A 21,061-nucleotide genomic window follows, 5' to 3' on the forward strand; every position below is an offset into this window, starting at 1 on the left:
ATAAAGCATTTATCAATATACAAGCAATAATTAAAAAGTTTTAGGACAGTGATTATAAACAGGGCGGGTGATGTTTCATCCAGTTCATCAGGTGAGAGAAAGAGGGAGAGAGACAGAATTACTTCCTCTCTATAAACCCCACCCTCCTCACAGTAACACACCAGGCTCTGACATACTGAGCTCCTTCCTCATAAAGCAATATCACTTTTGCTTAAAATCTACACCGCTATACAAACAAAGCAGCAGTAGTTAAAGGTCTACCCCACCCAAAGTCATGTTCTTCTCCATTTAGTGCTTCGGTAGTTTCTAACTCTGGGGAAGTTCAGTACTCCTGGACTGAGGAAACATAACAAGAATTATTGACAACAACAATTAATGAAAATCTACAAAGTCTTAAAAATGTAAAAATTATCAAAAACCAGACAAGAAAAAGAAACAATAGCACAGTTACTGCAGCGAACAGTCCTTACGCTGCTGTCCAGGAATTGTCTTTGTGCTTGTACCTGGAGTTTGGTTGATGTGAACCGCCTTAACCCACTTTGTGTGTCGTCCCTGGGCGTGGTTACAGGGCACTCTGTAGATGGGCCTGTTTGTCGGCCACGCCGGCGGCTTATTTTCAAGGCCTTTTTGGAGTAACTATTTGCAAATACAGTTCTGACCACACATAGTCCTGTGGCCGAATTGTCCTTTAACTGGTTATTACCAATACTTAAAATGGTTCATACAGTAAGTCTCTGTAGGCTCTCATGCTTAACAGTTACAACTATACATTCTGATTACTTTATTTACATTATGTAATCTCTGTAACGGGTAGGGATCTGACCTCTTGTACTACGAGTGGATCTACGCAGTATAGGTATTTCTGATGGCCTGACCTGTTCTCTGATGTCCACTGTTGGTGCATTAGTCACTATGCTATAAGTAGACTTGTGTAAGATAGGTATTTTAGACTGCCTTCTCTCTACTCCTAGACTCACCATGAGATTGTCAGATTCGCTTTTAGCAGGGGACAGATTTCCGCATTCCTCTGCAGATGTGGTATCTGTTACTGGAGGCATTTCATTTAGAGTCTCTACTTCATCTGGTGCAGTAGACTGATGAAAGGTTAGAACTGGTACTACTATTGCCTGATTTACTTGTGTCCACGTCTGAGGAAATTCTCCAAGTATAGTTTGAATCTTTTCTTCCACCTCTACTATGGGTTGTGGAGCATCTTGGACTTCTTTCTTGTCCTTCAATTGATCAGGGCACATCTTTAGATGATCTCTTGAGACTGCTTCGAAGGTTTCTCCTCCATCTTTGCTGATGATACATACTTTGGTGTTATTAAAGTCTGAAGGTATCACGGTGTATGGCTCTGCCTCCCACTGGTCATCTAGTTTGTGAACACGTCTCTTTCATTTGAGTACTTGTTCTCCTGGTGCCAAGGGAACTGCAGGGGCGTGTTGATTGTAATTTCATTCCTGCCTCTGTCTTGCTTGGGACAAACTTTTCTCCACACATTCTTGCACTTTGCGGTATTGTTGCTGCCGCTCTGTATCCCAGTCTGCATCTGGTGATGTTGTCTCAGGTGTTAAGACTCCCATGTCTAAATCAACTGGTAACTTGCCAGGTCTTGCTCTCATCAAGTAGGCCGGAGTGCAATTTGTAGAGTTTACCGGTATATGATTATATAGATCTATCAGATCTGGCAACTTCTCTGGCCACTGGTTTCGTTCTTCCAGAGGTAAGGTCTTCAATAAGTCAATGACCACTTGGTTCATCTTTTCACACATGCCATTTGTCTGTGGATGATACGGCGTCGTTCTGATTTTTTTGCAACCGTACATGTTACAGAACTCCTGGAACACTTGAGTAATGGTCCACGGTGGTCAAAGCATAAGTGTAGCCATTCCTACTCGGAGTTAACTTCACGTAATCCAAGGCTACCAGTTCAAGCGGCTGTTTTGTGATGATCGGCTGTAATGGGGCTTGCTGGCTGTTTCGGTCTTTTCTGCGCAGGTTGCATGGGCCACATTCTCGGCACCACTTCTCAATGGAACTCCTCATGCCAACCCAGGAGAACCTTTCACGAAGTAGGACCTCCAACTTCTTCCAACCGAAGTGTCCTGCTCCATTGTGGTACGCCTCTAAGACCATTGGCGCATCCCTCTTCGGGACTACCACCTGCCAGACCAGTTCGTGTGTGCGCGAGTTGATGTTTCTTCGACACAGTTTACCTTCATAGATGAACAGCTTGCCTCTCTCCTTCCATAACTGCTGTGCTTCCTGTGGGTCATCTGGACCAGGGTGTGCATCAGCTTGTGCCAGCCACTCATTTACTAGGCGAACAGCTGGGTCACTACCTTGTGTCTCTGCCCACTCATGATGGGGTAATGGATTCAACGTTATCTCTCGTATGACAAAGCGCTTATTCCTTACTCCTTGGGAGCGCTGGGCTGCAATTGGACGGTGGAAGGCTGGTAACTCGATTTCTTCGAGTTCTTGTGGATCTTCTCCCCGTCTAGTGAATTGTGCATCCGGGACAACGCATCCTCATTAGCGTTCTTATGTCCTGCTCGGTACTTGATGGTGAACTCGTAGTTGGACAGCCGGGCCATCCATCGCTGCTCAAGTGCCCCGAGCTTTGCAGTTTCAAGGTGGGTTAGCGGATTATTGTCCATGTAGATGGTGAACTTTGCGGAAGCCAAGTAGTGCTTAAAGCGCTCTGTTACCGCCCAGACTATGGCGAGGAACTCCAGCTTAAAGGAACTGTAGTTGTCGTGGTTCATCTCAGTGGGACGAAGCTTCCTGCTGGCGTAGGCAATCACTCTCTCTCTGCCTTTCTGCACTTGTGACAGCACTGCTCCCAACCCCACGTTGCTGGCGTCAGTGTAAAGTACAAATGGTTGGTCATAGTCAGGGTAGGCCAGGACCTCATCTCCCGTGAGGGCCAATTTCAACTTGGTGAAGGACTCTTCTATCCTTTTGTTCCACTCGAATGGAAGATTTTTGTTCTTGGCCTTTTTGGATTGGCCCACTAGAAGATCTTGCAGCGGTGCTGCTGTCTTGGTGAAGTCCTTGATAAATCTTCGGTAGTAGCCTACTAACCCAAGAAATTGCCTCACTTCATGGATAGTGCTGGGTCTTTGCCAGTCCCGGATAATGGTGACTTTGTCAGGATCGGGTGCCACACCTTCCGCGCTCACCACATGGCCTAGGTACTGCACCTTGGGTTTCAAAAGGTGACATTTGGATGGTTTTATTTTCAGGCCAAAGTTTGACAGGGCTTCGAATACCTCGGCCAGGTGCTTCAAATAGTCTTCGTAGGTTTTGGAGAAGACGATGATGTCATCCAGGTACAGCAGAACGGTTTCAAAGTTTTTATGTCCAAGGCAGCATTCCATTAACCGCTGAAATGTTCCTGGCACATTGCTGAGCCCGAACGGCATGTAGTTAAACTCGCAGAGGCCCATTGGTGTTGTAAATGCTGTCTTCTCTTTGTCTGCCTCTGCCACAGGAACCTGCCAATACCCACTGGTGAGATCTAAGGTATAGAAATAATTAGCAGTTCTCACTGCGGCTAGTGATACCTCAATTCTAGGCAATGGGTAAGCGTCTTTATGTGTAATGCTGTTAATCCGCCTGTAGTCTACACACATCCTCATAGTACCATCTTTCTTCTTAACGAGGACTAATGGAGCTGCCCAGGGGCTACAACTATCTCTGATCACTCCAGCCTCCTTCATCTCCCTTAACATACTCTTGGCACATTGATAGTGTGCTGGGGTTACAGGCCGGTGCCTCTTTTTAATGGGTGGATGATGTCTGGTGGGGATATGATGTTGGACCCCTTTTACCTGCCCAAAGTCTAGAGGATGCTTGCTGAAGACCCGTTCAAATTCTCAAGCCACCCGGTAAGCCCCATGCTTTTGGTGTGAAGGGGTGAAGTCAGTGCCTACGTGTAGCTGCTGACACCAATCCTCCTGCTGCCCTTCAGAGCCATTCTCTTCCACCTTGTCAGACGGAAGCAAGGGTTCTAGTGTCTCTATTGCATTGTTACTGACAGTGAACAATTTAGCAAAGGTGGCATACCGGGGTAACTTGACCTCTCTCTCCCCACAATTTAAGATGCGTATTGGTACTCTCCCCTTGCGGACATCAACTACCCCTCTGGCTGTCAGGATAGTGGGCCTACTATCAGAGTACATGGGTTCCACCCGGGCTTGGTAATCTTGACCCCTTAGGCCTATTGCTGCCCGACACCAAATTAACATTTCACTTCTGGGAGGTACTGCAGTGGGGAAAGGATCACTTACTCTGACACTGCCGATTTCTCCACCAGACAGCTCTACCTGTTGTCTCTGCATCAGGGCTCTGATCTCCTTTTGCAGGACCCGTTGCTGACTGGAGCTGGCGGTCTCGGCTACCTGTTGTAACAAAGCAATAATTTCTCCAAGACAATTTTCAATTACATTAGTGCCTAAAGTGATCATAGGATGGCATTCTCGTTTGTCAATATCAACTATTATCAAACCTTGCGATTGCAGTTCTACTCTGCCAATCTTGATGGTCACCTCTTTATATCCCATCTGAGGCAAGGGCTGACCATTGCTGGCAAAAATGGCAAAGTCTTTATCTGGGCTATGAGTAATGTCTGAATCTGCCCAGTACTGCTTTAAAAGAACATATGGTATCGTTGTCACCTGGGAGCCAGTGTCCAGTAAAGCGTTCATCGGAAAACCGTCAATCACGACAGTCAAGACTGGTCGTCCTCCTACGTACTTGTCTCGCCGCCAATTTGGTGGCCCTGGTCGTCTTTACTCCTGAGGGTTGGCTCTTTGCCCCAGGGGTTGCTTGTTTAAATGACAGGATCTGGCTAGGTGTCCCGCCTTGTTGCAGCGGCGACAGATGGGCTGTCCGTCCTCGTCGTAACGATCACGGTCTCTCCCTCTGGTTGGTGGGATCCTCTTCTGCTGTCGCCACGGGACGTCTTCTGGACTGGAGGCCAGCTGGATCTTCTTCTTTGGAGTCACTTGCAGGGACTTCACAGTTTTTGTGAGTGCAGCCACACTTTTGGTTAGTTCCTTGACTTGGAGACGTAAGTCTGCAGCAGAATCATCATCTTGGGACGGCTTGTCAGTCTCAATAGAGGTCTTTGGAAAGGATGCTGTCTCCTGCTGGTATGTAATTGCATGATGCTTAGAGGGCTCTGTGCTGCTAGGATTCGGTTCATGTAGCACCCGTATGGCTCTATCCTTAAAGTGTGCAAAGTCCAATTCAGGATTTTGTAGGGCCATTATGCGCAGCTGTGTCCTTTGGTTGTGAGACTGGAGTCCCTCTATGAACTGCTCTGTTAGTAATCTATCTTCATCTTGCACGCTCTCAGGATCAACCTGCTTTACAGCCCGTAGTGCCTCCTGAAGATTAAGGGCATAGTCCCGTATACTGTCCTGCACTCTCTGTTTGCACCCAAAGAATCTCATTTCTATCTCTGTTGCAGTGCAGGTATCAAAAGTGTTCTTCAGTCTGGCCAAGATTTGTTGGACAGTCCCTTTATTAGTGTCCAGCCAGGACTTTACTTCCCTCTGGGCCGCACCAGTTAACTGGCCAATGAGGATATTGACTTTTTGGCTTTCTGACAGGGGGTACACTTTGAACAAGATACATAGTCTTTCTTTAAAATCGCTCAGAGTGCGACTCCCCTGAGTACTGAGGTAACCAGGCTGCTCCTGGTATATATGGCTTCGATAGCAGCATTATTGAGGCTGCAGCTGCAACCGCCGCTGAATCTTCACCCGAGTTGGGCATTTTTCTTCCTGTTTTTCACTTGCTCACAATAGAGTGGAGCTCCAGCTTCACTGGCATGCGCCTCTCTGCTTGCACGCACTGTGTGACACAGTTTTGGCGGTTACTTGCAAGCTCAGTCAAATCTTTAGCACTCAATTTAATAACGTCTATGGCACACAGTACCCATCTTTGCCGGGCTCCTTTACCCAGTTTTGCTAGGCTCGCTAAATCCTGTTCGTGACGCCAGTTGGAGCGCACGGGGCAGCGTGAGGGCGCGCGAGAGCACGCACACTGTGCTGCAGGACCGTGGGGTACTCGGTACCGGGCCCGTCGATTTCAACTGGGGACGGTGTCACGGCGGCGGCGACCCGGTCCGTGGCTCTGGGGCGTCCATTAAATAAAATGATGAAAGGGGAAGGGGGAAAAGTTGTTGGTGATGTGGTAAAAATGAAGATAAAGTTTATAGATGATTAAATATGTGATGCCACCTGTGGTATTCTGGTCAGAAGTGACCAGCGCTGCGATGTTGTTCCCCTGAAACTGTTGATGTGGCGCAGCTGCGGTGAAAATAGCTCTCCACAGGTAGAGCAATAGTCCCAGAGCAAAGATGTTAGATTAATAGTCAAAATGGCTGTGAACGTTGGGGTGCAGAGAAATGAGGACACAGAGAGATGCAGTTTCTTTACCTTTTAATGGCAATTGGTGGCAATCCGGAGTACCACATACAGGTGATGGAATGAGTCCGGCTCGCCTGGAGGCATTCAGGAGATCCACCTTGCCAGGTGGCGGTTAGGACCTTCCTTTCTGCGCTTTGTGTGTGGGTCTCCACTGTATATAACTAAGCTTTGACCCTCTATTCGTGATGGTTTCACTAACCTGTACGGCTGTCAGCGTGAGCCTATTCCATGGGTACCGTTCTCTTCACCGTCAGCCCCGGGCTCCTTATCCGCTGCCGTGTCCTCAGGTGTTCAATGTCGCACAGGGATTTACAATCCCCTGTACTTTCAAATTCGGCGATCAGGACATACAGCTCCTGACACCATGGACTCTGACGTCCCTTTTCTCTCTATTAGCGCTTTGCTCTGGGGTCTGCTATATGCAGATTTTTAGCTTCCCCAGAGCATCACCGTCTTTGCCCGTGTCCTTTCCCTCTTCACGGATCAGCTCTGCCTATTGAGCTCCTCTCCGATCAGCTCCCTGTCTTGAACTGACTGGATCTTCCAGAAAGATCTTTTTACCTCCCGTTTAACTGTCTTGTCATTTTTCCTCAAAGCTGCTCTCGTTTCCATGACAACCTCCTCAGCTCACCTCTAGCTGACTCACCAACCCCATCTGTTGGCCAGAATTTATAAGGCAGCTCCCTTTTCTGACCTGCAGCAGGAATTGTGATTTAATCTATGTTACCTGGCATGGGGGTCCCCTTCTGCCTCCAAGCATGACTTCACCTCATAGAGGGAGGCAGTGTCACTGTGACAACCGGACTCTGGGGTGTCACATATGCTGCAGCCCTAGTGTTTACTATGTGATGTAAATGCTCCAGCCCTAGAGTCTCCAATGTGATGTATTTGCTACATCCCCAGTGTCTTCTATGTGATGTATACTTAGCAGTCTTGGGGTATTTTACATCATGTATTTACAGCAGCCTCAGTGTCTCCTCTGTGATGTATACATCTGTTTTGGCATCGCTCATGTGATGTATATGGCAGTCTCAGTATCTCCTATGTGATGTATACAGCAGACGTCCCACTGCTAGAATTCTATAAATGTAACATGCAGAGTGCTGAATTTCTCAGGGTGAGGAGCATTGCAGTGTAATATACATCTGTGTTCATGTGTTCAATGCAACTTTCTGATGTGAGTTCTTTACAAAAATTATCATCACCAAAGAGTTGACTTAGCTCCAGACTGACTCAAACCTGGAAAAGCAGTTGTGAGTAGCAACATCATTAATGCCATCTAACATCACAAGCCTCACCAAATAGAAGCAGCTCTAGGTATTACATTAGGGGTGAGTTAATGAAATGTTTGACCAAATATAGCAAGACAAATTTAAAGTTGATCGTTTTGTATGGGCCCCGAATGATGGCATAAATATCCACATGGGTCTTGGCAGAAAAAAGGTTCCCCACCCCTGATATAACTGGTAATGATTGGTGACAGGCGAAGTGAAAAATTGAAACGGCACAATTGGGTGGCCCAACATCATTGTCTTATAGTTTCTATTTTCTGCTCTACTTTCTTAGTCAACTGATTTGTATTACAATTTGTATGAAAAGATATAATATTGCTATGATTTGATTGGAGTGTTATTGGAAAATAATAAAATTACTTTTATTCTTGGCAGATGACTGTACCAGGAGCTCAGGGGGACATCCGATATTTTCAGATTTTGCAGCAGATGATCATGATATTACACCAGATACATATGAAGAACATGGTATTATCTCAGATATACCTCAAGCCCTTCTCAGAAAAAATCTTTCATCTGATCAGTTTCAACTAGTCGTTTCTTCTGCTTCATCAACGACTGATATGCAAAATACAAGTCATAAATGGACTGTTGAACATGAAATAGATCTTAAAGAAGAGAAACCATTTTTATGCTCAGAATGTGGAAAATGTTTTATACAGCAATCACAACTTGTTATACATCAGATAAATCACACACAGGAGAAGCCATATTCATGTTCAGAATGTGGGAAATGCTTTAATAAGAAATCGCATCTCGACACACATCAGAGAATTCACACAGGGGAGAAGCCATATTCATGTTCAGAATGTGGAAAGCGCTATAATGAGAAATCCAAACTTGTTATTCATCAGAGAATTCACACAGGGGAGAAGCCATTTTTATGTTCGGAATGCGGTAAAAGTTTTATACAGAAATCACAGCTTGTTGTACATCAGAAAACTCACACACAGGAGAAACCATTTTCATGTTCAGAATGTTTGAAATGTTTTAATGGGAAATCAGATTTTGTTAGACATCAGAAAATTCACACAGGAGAAAGGCCATTTTTATGTTCAGAGTGTGGGAAATGTTTTAATGGGAAATCAGATTTTGATAGACATCAGAAAATTCACACAGGGGAGAAGCCATTTTTATGTTCAGAATGCGGTAAATGTTTTAGAAAGAAATCAAATCTAGTTGTACATCAGAGAATTCACACACAGGAGAAACCATATCCATGTTCAGAATGTGGGAAATGTTTTTTTCAGAAATCACATCTTGTTAAACATAAGAGAATTCATACAGGGGAGAAACCATATTCATGTCCAGAATGTGGGAAATCTTTTACAGAGAAAACAAATCTTGTCAGACATCAAAGGATACACAAAGGGAAGTAGTGATTTCTTTTTTTATCATTTTATTTGAAAAAAAGTACAAATTATAGTAAAGTCACACATCTACAAGAAAAAAGGCAAAACATTTAGATCCATATAATAGACCTGCATAATGAACCATACACATAAAATATTTAACATTTACATACACGAGTTGTCTGATTCCTCACTCTCATGATGTTATCTCAACAATGGAGAGATGTTGCTATACATGATCAGGCCAGCTGTCATTCAACACCTTGCCCATCTTTTAAATATTAATATTATGTATATAATAACAAAGTCTGTAATAGGGCTTACCATGTTTGTTATAATCATTGAGATGCAGTCCAAGATCTGTAGGTGCCAGTCCCGTCGTAGATCAACACTTAATGTAGATTTAGTAAGGGTGAATGGCACATCCACATTGTTTAAAATGTCAAATCTTCGTTAATAGAATTTTATTAAAAAGACGTAAGAGCTATTCATCATGAGTAACAGACTGGTGCTTTTCTGACAGGTAAAGCCATAACCAAAGTCTAAACACACTGAATCATGGGAACATATGTAAGAATAACATTGTCCAATCATATGTGAATACAATTTAATAAAGGATACAAAAACACAAATACACACAGTTGACTCATCGAATGATTAGGGTAACTTTTGACTAAAGAAGAGAAAATTACCAATATTCCACCATTTAGATGGATGATACCCGAATCATAAACAAAATTAATGACCACTTTAACTTCATAATTGCCAACCAATATATACAGTGTTGGCCAAAAGTATTGACACCCCTGCAATTCTGTCAGATAATACTCAGTTTCTTCCTGAAAATGATTGCAAACACAAATTCTTTGGTATTATTATCTTCATTTAATTTGTTTTAAATGAAAAAACACAAAAGAGAATGAAGCAAAAAGCAAAACATTGATCATTTCACACAAAACTCCAAAAATGGGCCAGACAAAAGTATTGGCACCCTCAGCCTAATACTTGGTTGCACAACCTTTAGCCAAAATAACTGCGACCAACCGCTTCCGGTAACCATCAATGAGTTTCTTACAATGCTCTGCTGGAATTTTAGACCATTCTTCTTTGGCAAACTGCTCCAGGTCCCTGTTATTTGAAGGGTGCCTTCTCCAAACTGCCATTTTTAGATCTCTCCACAGGTGTTCTATGGGATTCAGGTCTGGACTCATTGCTGGCCACCTTAGAAGTCTCCAGTGCTTTCTCTCAAACCATTTTCTAGTGCTTTTTGAAGTGTGTTTTGGGTCATTGACCTGCTGAAAGACCCGTGACCTCTGAGGGAGACCCAGCTTTCTCACACTGGGCCCTACATTATGCTGCAAAATTTGTTGGTAGTGTTCTGACTTCATAATGCCATGCACACGGTCAAGCAGTCCAGTGGCAGAGGCAGCAAAGCAACCCCAAAACATCAGGGAACCTCCACCATGTTTGACTGTAGGGACCGTGTTCTTTTCTTTGAATGTCTCTTTTTTTCTCCTGTAAACTCTATGTTGATGCCTTTGCCCAAAAAGCTCTACTTTTGTCTCATCTGACCAGAGAGCATTCTTCCAAAACGTTTTAGGCTTTTTCAGGTAAGTTTTGGCAAACTCCAGCCTGGCTTTTTTATGTCTCGGGGTAAGAAGTGGGGTCTTCCTGGGTCTCCTACATACAGTCCCTTTTCATTCAGACGCCGACTGATAGTACGGGTTGACACTGTTGTACCCTTGGACTGCAGGGCAGCCTGAACTTGTTTGGATGTTAGTCGAGGTTCTTTATCCAACATCCGCACAATCTTGGGTTGAAATCTCTTGTCAATTTTTCTTTTCCGTCCACATCTCGGGAGGTTAGCCACAGTGCCATGGGCTTTAAACTTCTTGATGACACTGCGCACGGTAGACACAGGAACATTCAGGTCTTTGGAGATGGACTTGTAGCCTTGATATTTCTCATGCTTCCTCACAATTTGGTTTCTCAAGTCCTCAGACAGTTCTTTGGTCTTCTTTCTTTTCTCCATGCTCAATGTGGTACACACAAGGACACAGGACAGAGGTTGAGTCAACTTTAATCCATGTCAACTGGCTGCAAGTGTGATTTAGTTATTGCCAACACCTGTTAGGTGCCACAGGTAAGTTACAGGTGCTGTTAATTACACAAATTAGAGAAGCATCACATGATTTTTCGAACAGTGCCAATACTTTTGTCCACCCTCTTTTTATGTTTGGTGTGGAATTATATCCAATTTGGCTTTAGGACAATTCTTTTTGTGTTTTTTCATTTAAGACAAATAAAATGAAGATAATAATACCAAAGAATTTGTGTTTGCAATCATTTTCAGGAAGAAACCGAGTATTATCTGACAGAATTGCAGGGGTGTCAATACTTATGGCCAACACTGTATATGTATATATAGTAAACACACTGCTCAAAAAAATAAAGGGAACACTTAGGCTATGTTCACACTGGGCGTTTTTGCTGCTAATTTTCAGCTGATTTTTACAGTACCAGCAAAGCCTATAAGAGTTCAGAAATCTCATGCACACATATTGTTGTGGGGTTTTTTTGTCATCAGGATTTTGTACTTTGCCGCATTTTTTTAAACCTTTTTTACAGTGTATTTGTTGCTGAAAAGTCAAGGACAGCAGGATGTGACCTCACACTCAGCTCTACTACATCCAGATGGCAGGCTGCATGGTTGCATGATGAGACCATACAGCCTGTCATCCGGCAGAGACACTGAACAGCAGACCTGAACCCCATTCACTTGAATGGGAGGCCTGAACATACAGTGTTTGCCCCACTGTCATGTGCATGACAGCGGGGCAAACACCGCTTCTGGTCGGCGGTGAAATCATCACCCCGGTCAGACAGCTGGGGTTCTCACGCTGTCAAAAGACAGCATAAGCGCTCAGTTGTGATTGGTGGTATAAAGTTTACCTTCGGTTACTGGTGTCAGCTGATGTGACTACTGCTTCCATCAGCCGACGCCTGCTGCTGCTAAAAACAGTGAAAGCAGTAGCGTCTGATGGGTGTATTCATCAGCCAGCTCCTGCGCTGTAAATAAACAATAAAAAAAAACCTGCATGGGTTCCCCTGTATTTTTGCTAACCAGCCAGGCTAAATTCACAGCTGGGGGCTGCAACCCTCAGCTGGCTGGTTATCAATACTAGAGCGGTCGCCATGCCTTATTTTTTAATTATTTAAATTAATAATTTTAAAAAGCGGCGTGGGGTCGCCCCACTTTTGACATCCAGCCTTGCTAAAGCAGACAACTGGAGGCTGGTAAGGGGCCATGTATATTGGTCCCCCTCAGCCTAGAAATAGCAACCCACAGCCGCCCAGAAAAGGCACATCTATTAGAGTTCATCGCAGTTCAAATTCAGTGAAATTCTCCCAGTGAACACACCGCTGCACCATGCGACTTTCTCACGGTGCTAGCGTGGATCTCACTGAGGTCACAGCAGTTCAGCCTGGATGGGAACACAGCCTCAGTGACCTGCGATAACCTTGATTACATCACTGGTACTCACTGATCCTGCTCATTCTCCCAGTGGTTCTCAACCTCGTCGGTCGCATCTTGGCACCGTCCAGGTTGAAAACTGTTTATCCCTCAGATATGGATTACGGCGTGGGACAGAACGACGGTTAGGTGAGGGATATTGTTGTTTTTTATTTTAATTATCTTGCAGAGGATAATGGTGTCGCTGAAATGTGCGATGCTGTATGATATAATTAAGATTTATTAAAGGAGTCTGTCATTCTTTCAATTAAAGGACTTTATTCTGGGTGTCTGTATTTTTATACAATATGACTATGGGCTTAGTAATGGGGGCGTCTTATAGATGCCTCTCCATTACTAAACTCTGGGCTTGATGTCACCTGACAATACAAAGGTGGCATCAACTTCACAAATATGAACCCCATTTACCACCACCACAGGGCAAGTAGGAAGAGCGAGGCTACGTGCCAGAATTGGTGCATCTCATAGAGAGGTGATGTTTTTAGCCTGGGGGGGCAATATCCATGGCCCCTTCCTAGGCTATTAAAATCAGCCCACAGCTGTCTGCATAAACTTTGCTGGTTATTATAGGGGGACACTACGTCATTATTTTTTGGGGGTAACCTTTTTAATAGTCAGTAAAGGCTAAGTATACAGTTGTGAGCTGATATTAATAGCCTGGAAAGCTCCATTGGTATTACCCCCTTCCCAGGCTGTAAACATCTGTCCCCAACCGTTGGCTTTCCCTCTACTGCTTAAGAAAACTACGCGGGAGCCCACACCATTTTAATTAAACACGCCCAGTAGGCTGCACGTACACTGCACTAATTTTATATGTCACTGACATATCTACCTGTTTCATGTGTATTTACTGTATGTAATCCATCTATTCTATCCTGTCGGGTCCCGCTGTGATTTTACACTACACGGCAGATGAATCGCTTTTCTTCTCTCTATGTAATATATATATATATATATATATATATATATATATATACACAGGTGCTTCTCACAAGATTAGAATATCATCAAAAAGTTACTTTATTTCAGTTCTTCAATACAAAAAATGAAACTCATATATTATATAGAGTCATTACCAACAGAGTGATCTATTTCAAGTGTTTATTTCTGTTAATGTTGATGATTATGGGTTACAGTCAATGAAAACCCAAAAGTCATTATCTCAGTAAATTAGAATAATTAACAAAAAACACCTGCAAAGGCTTCCTAAGCATTTTAAAAGTTCTCCTAGTCTGTTTCAGTAGGCTCCACAATCATGGGGAAGACTGCTGACTTGACAGATGTCCAGAAGGCAGTCACTGACACACTCCACAAGGAGGGAAAGGCCACTAAAGGCCATTGCTAAATAAGCTGGCTGTTCACGGAGTCCTGTATCCAAGCATATTAATGGAAAGTTGAGTGGAAGGAAAAAGTGTGGTAGAAAAAGGTGCACAAGCAACCGGGATAACTGCAGCCTTGAAAGGATTAAGAAAAGGCCATGCAAAAACTTGGGGGAGATTCACAAGGAGTGGACTGCTGCTGGAGTCATTGCATCAAGAGACACCACACACAGATGTATCTATGACATGGGCTACATGTGTCGCATTCCTTGTGTCAAGCCACTCATGACCAATAGACAACACCAGAAATGTCTTACCTGGGCCAAGGAGAAAAAGAACTGGACTGTTGCTCAGTGGTCCAAGGTGTTGTTTTCAGATTAAATAAATTTTGCATTTAATTTGGAAATCGAGATCCCAGAGTCTGGAGGAAGAGTGGAGAGGCCACAATCCAAGCTGCTTGAGATCTAGTGTGAAGTTTCCACAATCAGTGATGGTTTGGGGAGCCATGTCATCTGTTGGTGTAAGTCCACTGTGTTTTATCAGACCAAAGTCAGCGCAGCCGTCTACCACAAAATATTAGAGCACTTCATGCTTCCCTTTGCTGACAAGCTTTTTGGAGATGGAAATTTCATTGTCCAGCAGGACTTTGCACCTGTCTACACTGCCAAAAGTATCAATACCAGATTTAAAAAAAAAAAAAAGTATCACTGTGCTTGATTGGCCACAAACTCACCTGATATTAACCCCATAGAGAATCTATTGAGTATTATCAAGAGGAAGATGAGAGAATACAGACCCAACAACGCAGAAAAGTTGAAGGCTGCTATCAAAGCAACCTGGGCTTCTATAACACCGCAGCAGTGACACAGGCTGATCAACTCCATGCCACACCCCATTGATGCAGTATTTGATGCAAAAGGAGCCCCGACCAAGTATTGAGTACATTTACTGAACATACATTTCAGTAGGCCAACATTTCGGATTTTAAAATCATTTTTTCAAGCTGTTGTTATAAAGTATTCTAATTTACTGAGATAATGACTTTTGGGATTTCATTGGCTGTAAGTCATAATCATCAACATTAACAGAAATAAACACTTGAAATAGATCACTGTTTGTAATGACTCTATATGAGTTTCACTTTTCATATTGAAGAACTGAAATAAATTAACTGTTTGTTGATATTCTAATTTTTTGAGATGCACCTGTATATATGTGTTACTGAGATCTATATATCTATCTATTCTATGTGTACTTGCTGTGATTTTACTTTACGTGGCTGCTGAATTTTCATAGGGTATAGAGGTATGGTTCTACAGGAAGTAACGTATTTTTTCGGATGATAAGACGCACTTTTTTCTTCCAAAAATGTGGAGGAAAATGGGGGTGCGTCTTATAGTACTGCTGTACCGGCTCTGGCTGCGGTGAGGAGCTGGGTCAGCAGCATCGGCAGAGCAGTGAGCTGCTAAAGAGAAATGAATATTCACTGCATTCCTTCCCCATGGGAGAGGAATGCAGTGAATATTCATTTCTCTTAAGTAGCGGCACACGTGGCAGCCGGCAGCTGCAGGAAGGCTCCGACTGATACTGAGCTAGCTATTAAACAGCAATAAATATTCACTGCTCTCCATGCACACAGTCCCGGCGTGTAGTGTAGTGAGTATTCCAGCAGCTGCCCTTCGGCTTGCAAGCAGCACATAACGTCCCTGTCATGCGCTGCTTACAAGCATAAAGCAGCTGCTGGCTTCAGAACAAGACGCTGTGAGGTAGTGCCAGGAAGGTAAGTGTAATGGTTTGTTATTTTAATGTTTTCTGATGGGACCATGCCTATGAGGACCTGGATATGGGCCAATCATATCAGGTTAGTCAGTCACATTTCTGTGAAATCAATCTGTCCAGTTACGAAGCAACACTGATTGTGAATCAATTTCTACTGCTGTTGTGCAAATGGGACAGAGAACAGGTAGATATTATAGGCAATTAGCCAGACAACCCCATGTTTGGCTGTTGTTTTGGTCACTTTTGCATTTTTTGCCATTGCTTTCACCCCCAGAGGTATAGTAGCATGAGGCGGTGTCTACAGTACATCCCACAGAAGTTGCTTAGGCAGTGCAGCTCATCCAGGTTGGCACATCAGTGAGAGCTGTAGCGAGAAGGGTAGCTGTGTCTGTCAGCACTGTGTCCAGAGCATGGAGTAGATACTAGGAGGCAAGCCAGTACACCAGGAGATGTGGAGGGGGACGTAGAAGGTCAACAAACCAGTAGCAGGACCACTACATTCTACTTTGTGCAAGGAGGAGCAGTGCCAGAGCCCTGCAAAATGACCTCCAGCAGGCCACTAACATCCATGTGTCTGCTCAAACTGTCAGAAACAGACTCCATGAGGGGGTGGTATGAAGGGCCAATGTCCACAAGTGGGTGTTAGTCTTTTTGGCATTAGCCAGACAATACTAAGATTGGCAGATTCGACAGTGGCACCCTATGCTCTTCATGGGTGAGCACATGAGACAGAGTCTGGGGATGCTGTGGAGAACATTCTGTTTCCTGCAACATCCTCCAGCATACCTGGTTTGGCAGTGGGTCAGTAATGGAGTGGGGAGGCATTTCTTTGGAGGGCCACACAGCGCTCCATGTGCTGGCCAGAGGTAGCCTGACTTCTGATGCATGAAAATGCTAGTCCTCATATGGCTGAAGTGTGTAAGCAGTTTCTGTGTGCTGAAGGCATTGATGCTATGGACATCACAGAAATAAACACTTGAAATAGATCACTCTGTTTGTAATGACTCTACATAATATATGGGTTTCACTTTTTGTACTGAAGAACTGAAATAAATTAACTTTTTGATGATATTCTAATTTTGTGAGAAGCACCTGTATGTATATACACACTTTCTTTTTCTTAACTGCGTAGCTACAGACATTGCACCTACTACCTCCACAGCTATAAAATCTTTTTGACTCAACAATGTATCTTCAGAACTTTTATTCACAAGTAAATTAGACAAATATCTCCTAGTGATCTGCTTGTTTTAGAAACAACTTGACAGCCTTTGTGAAATGTTATATTGAAGGTGTAAAACTAGTGTGCATTTATACATACTATATATATATATATATATATATATATATATATATATAATGTTTTATATTCTATTCCATTACTCATGGTGAATGTTTCTTATGTCTTTTTAATGGAATTTTAATAAAGAAGATTTGCCGTGTTAAGCAATATGGATGTGACTTTCTCCCTTATTAAATCTAAATATTTAATACAGTTTTAATAAACCAAAGAGGATGTAATGATAATTCTTATAACAAAAATATTACAGTTTATTGGAGTCTCTTTGTAAAGTAACATAGGCCCCAAATGTCCTGGGTTCGGCGGAACTGTCCCGATTTGAGGGCTCAGTCCTACTGTACTGGGACTTCAGGGCTTTGTCCCGGCTTCTATTCATCTCTCTCAGACGCCGACATCGCTCCATGGCTCCTCTACTCTGACATAAATTATATAAAAATCTCATGTTCACAGGCTGCATGTATAGCTACGAGCCACAGCCCACAACAATAAACATAGGAGAATTTGATAATATTGAGCTGTACTGCAGGCAGTGAAAGTAGAAGCAGATTATACAGGTACACAGAGATACATAGGTACATAGCAGTGTATTTCTAATGAAAAGCTATTACAGTAATGTTATTTCTAATGTGCTATAATAAACATCATAAATAACATGGACATATTTGGAGCCCCTATAATCGTAATGACCTGCACAACACAGCAACCACATTATTTATGGGGGATCGGTAAATTGTGCAAAAAAAGGGTGTCACTGATATTTTTTCTCCATTAAACCTATAAAAGATAATAAAGATGTAATGCTGAGGCTGTGTTCACATGTAACGTAAATGCTTTTCTGCAGGTGTCTGCACCACGACACAATAACAATCTTTTCTGATTATTGCATGTTTGCTGCGTTTTCTTTTATACGTTTTGCCCCATATTTGATGCGTTTTGGTGCAGATGTGAAGCCACATTTTTAATTCTTTTTTAAGGCCACAGAAAAGCTTTGATTCCGCACTTAAAAATGCAGTGTTTCCTTTTTTCCTTTTGTTTGTTTTTTGTTCAGGCTCCATATAGAAGCTTATAGAGAAAAAAAGCACCAAAACCGCACAGTTCAGCAACGTCCTTAGATGCACCGAGAGTGGAGATTTCATGGAATCACATCCACTTTGTTTGGACATATAGGCCATGTTCACATGTGTAAGCAGGTTGGGGGATGCAGTAACGTAAGTGAGGCAGAGCAAGGGTTAACAGGTTAATAACTTAATTGGAACAATAGAGAAACTCCTCGCAGGGAGAAAACCGTTAAATTGAAAAGGGAAAATTGGAATGTAACAACAGTACCGTAATCAAACTTATTGTGTCTTTAAGGTCCTCCTCCACAAGTGATGCAGTGCAGGGTTGTAGTCTTGGGAACGGCTGGTGGAGTGTTCAACAAAAGAATACGATCCAACTTCTGGCAGCAGCGGGTAGTTACTGGTTTTACCCGCTGACCCCTAGTCCATAATCCGATGCAGCTGAAACAAAGAGAGCTGCTGAAGTCCCGGTGTCACATGTGGGCTGCTGTTATGAATGAGTCACCGGAGGAGGAGAAAACAAAAATACAAGCTAAGCCAAGAAAAAAAAAGAGGTTTGTAGCTATCGGATTGCAGACCCCTGATCTTATACACCACAACTAACAGTAGCTGTGGGGGGTTCCTACGGTGCCCTAGACCCCTCGTCACAGCCGTAGAACTACATAAGCCTAAAGAAGGAAAGGGGAAATCTAAACTGCCCCAGAGCAGACCCCAAAGCAATAGACAGCCCCCAACATGTATTGTCGGTGAAGTACAGATGAAAACACAAACACAGACAGAAAGACAGGCTGAGCAAACGATGGGGCCCAACTAACTAGATAGGACAGGACAGAAAAGATGCTGGCTGCAATCCGCAAAAAACCCTACCAAAAATGTCCCAACCGTCTGATAGGGAAAAAGGCCCTGAAGTCGCTAGACTTCAAAATCACTATATCAGCACTCAGGTATATTCTGAAAACAGAGCAAAGAGATCAACTGATCAGAGACAAAAATGGAGTTCAGCCAGTCCCAACCAGGACTGGCTGAACACAAACACTAAGGAAACCAGACAAAATCTCATGGAATAATAGCAGGGCAAAAACTTAGCTTTTAGTAGACAGGAACTAAACTGGAGGCAAGAGCTCAGAGCAGAAAGGATTACCAACAGCCCTGCAGGGCGTCGGCTGCCTTATATCCACTCAGAAATTCCAGATGTCCAATCACACTCCGCCTGTTCAGATGACAGGTTCTTCCCATCCCAATCAATTTCACTACCTCTCTTCACCAGCAGAGGGAGTTCATCAGACATCAAAGGTGATGGGGAGAATGAACTCACAACAGTACCTCCCCCTTGAGGAGGGGTCACCGAACCCTCATCCACGCCACCAGGGCGATCAGGATGGGCCCGATGAAAAGCACGAACCAATCTTTTGGCATGAATATCGGATGCAGGGACCCAAGAATTATCCTCCTGGCCATAACCCTTCCATTTAACCAAATACTGGAGTCTCCGTCTAGCCAGACGAGAATCCAGTATCTTCTCAACCTCATATTCCACATTACCTTCAACCAGTACAGGGTCAGGTGGTGCCACCACAGAAACTACTGGCTCAACAAACCTCTTTAACAGAGACTTATGAAACACGTTATGGATCTTGAATGTAACAGGAAGAGCCAATCGAAAAGAGACCGGATTAAGAATCTCCAAAATCTTGTAAGGTCCAATAAATCTAGGTTTAAACTTTGGAGAAGCCACCTTCATAGAGATATTCTTTGATGACAACTAAACCATATCACCCACCTTAAACCGGGGACCAATGGTCCTATGCCGGTTGGAAAACCGCTGGGCCTTTTCCTGGAAGAGAGACAACTTATCCACCACTTGGTCCCAGATCTGGTGCTTTCTCTCCACCACAGTGTCAACACCTGGGCAGGCAGAAGACTCCACCTGCCCTGAAGAGAATCGAGGATGAAACCCAAAGTTACAAAAAAAAGGTGACATCAAAGTGGCAGAACTAGCTCTATTATTTAAAGCAAATTCGGCCAAGGGCAAAAATGAAACCCATCCTGATCAGCAGAAATAAATCATCTCAAATATGACTCCAAAGTCTGGTTTGTTCTCTCCGTCTGCCCATTGGTCTGAGGGTGAAACGCAGAGGAGAAGGACAACTGAATTCCCAGCTTGGAACAGAAAGTCCTCCAAAATCTAGAAACAAACTGAACTCCGTCAGATACAATGTTCTCAGGAATCCCGTGCAAGCGAACCACCTGTTGCAAAAACAAGGGCACCAACTCTGAGGAAGATGGCAACTTAGGGAGTGGTACAAGATGGACCATCTTAGAGAATCTATCACAAATCACCCAAATAACAGTCATTCTCTGAGAGACAGGCATATCAGAGAAAAAAACCATTGAAATATGGGTCCATGGCCTCCGAGGCACCGGCAAAGGCATCAACAAGCCACTAGAGCGAGAACAAGGTTTAGACCGGGAGCAAGTCCCACAGGACTGCACAAAATTCCTGACATCACGAGACAAGGCGGGCCACCAAAAAGACCGACTCACCAAATCTCTAGTACCAAAAATACCTGGATGACCAGCCAATGCGGAGCAATGAACCTCAGACATCACTCTCTTCCTCCACTGGTCAGGAACATACAATTTTCCAATGGGACAACGCTCAAGTTTGTCCTCCTGAAACTCTTCCAGAACACGTCTCAAATCGGGTGAGATGGCAGAAAGAACTACCCCCTCACCTAAGATGGTAGCAGGCTTGGTCACAATAGGAGAATCAGCAAAGAAACTCCTATAGAGGGCGTCTGCCTTGACATTCTTAGTGCCCGGAAGAAAAGAGACCACAAAATCAAAACGTGTGAAAAACAAGGCCCACCTAGCCTGTCTAGGATTCAAGCGTTTGGCCGACTCCAGGTAAATCAACTTCTTGTGGTCAGTAAGGACCACGACTTGATGTTTAGCTCCCTCCAACCAATGTCTCCACTCC

The 21,061-nt window shown here is 43.6% G+C and overlaps 1 protein-coding gene across 1 annotated transcript in view; it reads left to right on the top strand.

Moving 5' to 3' along the window:
• Positions 1 to 21,061, top strand: part of LOC141070505 (uncharacterized) — a 156,756-nt gene that overhangs the window by 66,317 nt on the left and 69,378 nt on the right. Inside the window, exons 14-15 of the mRNA XM_073559501.1 lie at positions 8,114 to 9,116; positions 17,220 to 17,240. Coding sequence (XP_073415602.1) covers positions 8,114 to 9,116; positions 17,220 to 17,240 — 1,024 coding nt within the window. The remainder of the gene's footprint in view (positions 1 to 8,113; positions 9,117 to 17,219; positions 17,241 to 21,061) is intronic.

The sequence above is a fragment of the Dendrobates tinctorius genome, unplaced genomic scaffold (genome assembly GCF_039654945.1).
Source record: "Dendrobates tinctorius isolate UK_male_01 unplaced genomic scaffold, ASM3965494v1 ptg000014l, whole genome shotgun sequence".
NCBI lineage: Eukaryota > Metazoa > Chordata > Amphibia > Anura > Dendrobatidae > Dendrobates > Dendrobates tinctorius.